The following is a 5,733-nucleotide window of genomic DNA, read 5'->3' as shown; positions in this document are numbered from 1 at the left end:
AGCACGTGCATCAAGCCTTTGAACCACTTGGTGACCCAAATAGACGTGTTATAGTCTCGTGAGGGTTTAAATAGAGATCTAGCCACAAATTCTTACCAAAAACTACCGTAAAAACCTAACCAAAAACCATTAAACCTACCAATATTCTTACGAAGAATCCGTCTGTGATTCTGTCATGCCCCTGGGGTGCCCCATATCGTAATTGTGTTTGTCCTTAGTAGTTTAGTAGTTAACTATAATGGTGGGTTGTGATTGTACCACCTGGTGGCTATCTAGCTATGGATTCTAGGGTAGTAGTTGAGATGGTTTATATACTCTTGTGTCTATAATGGAAGGGCATCGAATATTAAGAAATCAATAGAACTTTTGTTCTTCAGAATGTGTTCATTTGAACTCAGAGAGGCTCGATTCTTCGGAATTGAGAGAGGTTTATCCTCAATTATCCCCCCAATCTTGTCATTGTACTTAGGTACATGACAATTGGTATCTAGAGTCCTTTCGATTATGCCGATTTTTTCAATGGAGGTTGCAGATTTGGACGAGTTTTATCCAGCGGAATTGACAGAAATGGAATTGTTATCTCAGAAGATTTATAGTTTGGGAAGATTTCAAGCTGCAATATCAGAGAAGCTGGAGGGTGAATTTATTCGACCTCCTAAGCAGGTAACTGCATGGATAAACTTTTTCTCAACAGAAATAAAGAATATCTTGGCGATGGAGCGTAGGCTTTGTGATGAGAATTCAGAAGAAAGTCTTGGATTACTCCAATCAGTGGTTCAACAATTGAAGACGATGAAGAGATACATCACTGACCACATGGAACCAACTTCTGTGTATTCAGATTTGGTAAGTGATTCAACTCAAAAATCCTCAATTTCATTAGCTGAAGAAGAAGAAGAATCTTTAGATTGCAAGTTGATTCCGCCTTTTATCTTTGAAAAAAATGAGAATTCAACAGTTCTAGACTCACATGAACAAATTTTTTTCCCTAATTGGAATATTTTGATGGATACTTTTCAAATCAAAAAAATTCCTGGTAAAGTCTATAAACCACTAATTGGTGAGTGTCTTTCTATTTTTCTTAATTCTTTTTGTTGCATATTTGACTGTGGAAAAGAGTTTGACATTAAGAAGGTGTTTTTTGACCCTGTTGGAGATTATACATTAGGTTATTTCACAAATATTTATGGTTCGTTGCTACCTAATGTGTGTACGATTCTAATAAATAAGTATGACCGGAATTTTGTTCAAGAACTGCTTTATAAACAAGGGTACTTTCCAGATTCTCGGTCTAGTGATGTATTTGGTTATATATTAGCTAGAGATGATGTTTTTAGTACTTCTTGGATATTGTTTGATAAAATGCCTAAAAGTGAAACTGGGAGTTAGAGTGTTGGCGGAAATTATTTTCTCTTGCAGCCTAAACGGGGTAAAGTGAGTTACCAGTTAATAGTAGATGAATGTCTCTTAATATTCATGAATTCTGATTTCCGGATATACGATCGTGGCAAGGTGTTAGATAGTGCTAAAGGGAATTTTTCTTTTTATTTTACTGATACTTATGAGTTTTGTGAAAGTCATGAGGCTTGCAAGTGGTTTGAAAAAATGTTGCACCAAGGTGATGATTGTAGATGTATGTTGTTCTTCATGGCATTATTGGGATTTCCTATCTCTACTAGCTGTGGTGGGAAGCACTTATTGTTACAACTTATGAGTAGGGTAGTGAGGAGTTTGAATGGTGATGAAAGGAATATACACTTTCCTACTGCTACATAACTTTTCTTGGTTAAGTTATTAAGGATAGCATCTGGTTGTCTAAATGAAACTCTTGAGATACAGGTTATTTTGAAGGCATTTAATTATCTGGTGGTGCTTGTTTTCTCGGTTTCCACAAGTTTGCAAACTCAAAATTTTTGTAGCCCAAGGATTAATCCCTTATTACTCTCCTTATCATCTTCACCTGTGACCCATGGAGTTCTTACTATTCATCTATATCTGCAGGTCACACATGGTCCAATTGTATCAAAGTTAGTGGACTTTTTGAGATGGAAATTCAAATTATACTCTACAGACCTATGGAATGTGTGTTACTCGCAAATAGTTTATGAAGGAAACCTTGAATTATTTTTTGTTTGGACTCAACATCTTTAAGGATACTCAACATTTTAATTCTTATTACAGTCGATTGGCAGAATCATTTTATCATCTCAAGAGGGATTGTATAGGAGTGGAATTATATGAAGGAAGGCTGGAAATCAAAGTTTTACATACTGGTATTATTAAATTTCACATTGTACCGAATTTTCTGTACCAAGGGTGGTTGAAATGCAAGCTCAGGAGAATAATATGTGTTGTACAGATTCAGAATTGTGATAATACGAATTGCAAAGTGAGAGAACCAGGGGTAGTACAAGAGGACCTAACAACAACCTTCCAGAGGATGAAACCAGTAGTTTGCACTGTTAAATCAGTTCACTTAATGTCTGTGGAACTTGATTTCAGACAATCGAAGGCACATGTTGATAAGAAAAAAGGAGTATAAGTGATACACGAAGAAGAGGACGAACCTACAACCTTCATTGTTTTAGTTAGCAAGGAAGGGGCGGAAATAAAGAATATAATGTTACAGGCTCATGTAGTTCCTTACAAAGACGAAGACAGAGAGCATTGCATTTCGCAAAGAGATGGTCAGTTTATTTCTGGGCTAAGAGCTGAAGTACTTAGAGGTCTCATTCTCACGGGGAAAGTCTTTAGATCTGAGGATAAATGTTTACTCATGGTAAGTCAAATTCTTAAAATGTTGTTGTGGGTAGGGTACTTGAGGTGGAAGTTCAGATTGGTTCCACCTGGTTCATGGAATATGAGAAGTGTTAGTCTGGCAGTTAATTTCTCAATTTTTCTAAATGTTTACTCATAGAGTACTCGATCAAAGGACGCATACACTATTTGTGATGATAAAAGAGGGTGGACTTGGGGCAGTCAGAGTAGTTCCATATTTGAAGTCCTTAGATCCTGTTGCAGTGGTACCATAGCCATGATTATTGTTGGTAGTGATACTTCCATCAGTGTTTACCAAGATGTGAAATGTGAAGATAGTGGGCATATTTACTTAGTAAAAACCAACTCAAGAGAGTTAAAATATCTGTTTAATGTAGAGATGGGAACTCAGGCCATGGGTGATACAAGCAGTTGTGCAGATAATAGATTCGCCTGTCTTTTGGAAAATGACACAAGAATGTCATGTTCAATGGTTCTGATAATTATTCATTGGCGACAGTTGGTTATTGGGCCTGGTTTCCAATATGTAAGAATCTCTCAAGTTTATTCATTAGGGTTACTTCTGCATTAGCATTGCCAGTTTGAGGGACTAATTCGGCTACAGTCCACAATCATTGCTTGTTACTTCTGCATTCCTTCTAAAGGTGTCGCAAGCGATGAACATCTATTACTCGAGCCAATTTCCGTGATTCTCATCCTTGAGGACAAGGATGTTTTCAAGGGGAGTGGAATGTCATGTCCCTGGGGTACCCCATATCGTAATTGTGTTTGTCTTTAGTAGTTTAGTAGTTAACTGTAATGGTGGGTTGTGATTGTACCACCTGGTGGCTATCTATCCATGGAATCAAGGGTAGTATTTAAGATGGTTTATATACTCCTGTGTCTATAATGGAAGGGAATCGAATATTAAGAAATCATTAGAACTTTTGTTCTTTAGGCTGTGTTCATTTGAACACAGAGAGGATCGATTTTTCGGAATTGAGAGAGGTTTATCCTCAATTATCACCCCAATCTTGTCATTGTACTTAGGTACATGACAATTGGTATCTAGAGCCGTTTCGGTTCTGCCGATTTTTTCAATGCAGGTTGCAGATTTGGACGAGTTTTATCCAGCGGAATTGACAGAAATGGAATTGTTATCTCAGAATATTTATAATTTGGGAAGATTTCAAGCTGCAGTATCAGAGAAGTTGGAGGGTGAATTTATTCGACCTCCTAAGCAGGTAACTGCATGGATGAACTTCTTCTCAACAGAAATAAAGGATATCTTGGCGATGGAGCGTAGGCTTTGTGATGAGAATTCAGAAGAAAGTCTTGCATTACTCCAATCAGTGGTTCAACAATTGAAGACGATGAAGAGATACATCGCTGACCACATGGAACCAACTCCTGTTGATTCAGATTTGGTAAGTGATTCAACTCAGAAATCCTCAATTTCATCAGCTGAAGAAGAAGAAGAAGAAGAAGCTCTCGATTGCAAGTTGATTCCGCCTTTTATCTTTGAAGAAAATGAGAAACAGTTCTAGACTCACATGAACGATTTGTTTCCCTAACTGGAATATTTTGATGGATACTTTTCAAATCAAAAAATTTCTTGGTAAAGTCTATAAACCACTAATTGGTGAGTGTTTTTATATTTTTCTTAATTCTTCTCGTTTTATTTGACCGTGGAAAAGAGTTTGACATTAAAAAGTTGTTTTTTGACCCTGTTGGAGATTATACATTAGGTTATGTCACAACTATTTCTGGTTCCTTGCTACCTAATGTGTGTTCGATTCTAATATATAAGTATGATCGGAATTTTGTTCAAGAATTGCTTTATAAACCTGGGTACTGGCCAGATTCTCGGTCTAGTGCTTTATTTGGATGTATATTAGCTAGATATGATTTTTTTAGTACTTCTGGAATATTGTTTGATAAAATGCCTAAAAGTGAAACTGAGAGTTCGAGTGTTGGCGGAAATTATTTTCTCTTGCAGCCTAAACGGGGTAAAGTGAGTTACTAGTTAATAATAGATGAATGTCTCTTAATATTCATGAATTCTGATCGCTGGATATACTATCGTGGCAAGGTGTTAGATAGTGCTAAAGGGAATTTTTCTTTTTATTTTACGGATACTTATGAGTTTTGTGTTGATACAAATACTTCTTGGGTGACTGTTCTTATTGAATCAATTTTGATGGATGCATATAATGGTGACAGTCATGGGTCTTGCAAGTGGTTGGAAAAAATGTTGTAGCAAGGTGATGATTGTGGTTGTATGTTGTTCTTCATGGCATTATTGGGATTTCCTATCTCTATTAGCTGGGGTGGGAAGCACTTATTGTTACAACTTATAAGTAGGGCAGCGAGGAGTTCGAATTGTGATGAAAGGAATACACACTTTCCTACTGCTACAGAAGTTTTCTTGGTTAAGTTATTAAGGATAACATCTGTTTGTCTAAATGAAACTCTTGAGCTACATGTTCTTTTGAAGGCGTTTAACTATCTGGTGGTGCTTGTTTTCTCGGTTTCCACAAGTTTGCGAACTTCAAATTTTTGTAGCCCAAGGATTAGTCCCTTATTACTCTCCTTATCATCTTCACCTGTGACCCGTGGAATTCTTACTATTCAGCTATATCTACAGGTCACACATGCTCCAACTGTATTGAAGTTAGTGGACTTTTTGAGATGAAAATTCAAATTGTACTCTACAGACCTATGGTATGTGTGTCACAATAATCGAAAACAGTTTATGAAGGAAACCTTGAATTATTTTTTGTTTGGACTCAACACCTTTAAGTATATTCAACATTTTAATTCTTATTACAATCGATTGGAAGAATTGTTTTATCAGCTCAAGAGGGATTGTATAGGAGTGGAATTATATGAAGGAAGGCTGGAAATCAAAGTTTTACATACTGGTATTATTAAATTTCACATTGTACCGAGGGTGGTTGAAATGCAAGCTCAGGC

The 5,733-nt window shown here is 36.6% G+C and overlaps 1 protein-coding gene across 2 annotated transcripts; it reads left to right on the top strand.

The window, feature by feature from the left end:
- The first annotated feature begins 355 nt into the window (after positions 1 to 355).
- On the top strand, positions 356 to 4,389 carry LOC113330578. 2 transcript variants are annotated; one of them, XM_026577388.1, is made up of 2 exons: positions 356 to 846; positions 2,002 to 4,389. In XM_026577388.1, exons 1-2 carry the CDS (start codon positions 505 to 507, stop codon positions 2,149 to 2,151), a joined length of 492 nt encoding a protein of 163 aa, XP_026433173.1. In that variant the 5' UTR covers positions 356 to 504; the 3' UTR covers positions 2,152 to 4,389. The 2 variants fall into 2 exon arrangements, with proteins under 2 accessions (XP_026433173.1, XP_026433172.1); XM_026577387.1 differs by having other exon boundaries at positions 356 to 1,060.
- The last annotated feature ends 1,344 nt before the right edge of the window (positions 4,390 to 5,733 follow it).

Source organism: Papaver somniferum, unplaced genomic scaffold (genome assembly GCF_003573695.1).
Source record: "Papaver somniferum cultivar HN1 unplaced genomic scaffold, ASM357369v1 unplaced-scaffold_118, whole genome shotgun sequence".
In the NCBI taxonomy this organism is placed as follows: domain Eukaryota; kingdom Viridiplantae; phylum Streptophyta; class Magnoliopsida; order Ranunculales; family Papaveraceae; genus Papaver; species Papaver somniferum.
This window is presented reverse-complemented; position numbering and strand designations above follow the sequence as displayed.

Excerpts from the sequence above, each read along its gene's own strand:
- LOC113330578 (XM_026577387.1), top strand. The coding sequence starts at position 505 with ATGCCGATTTTTTCAATGGAGGTTGCAGATTTGGACGAGTTTTATCCA. Across the intron at positions 1,061-2,001 it reads AGTCTATAAACCACTAATTG|GTCACACATGGTCCAATTGT; the intron begins GTGAGTGTCTTT and ends CTATATCTGCAG.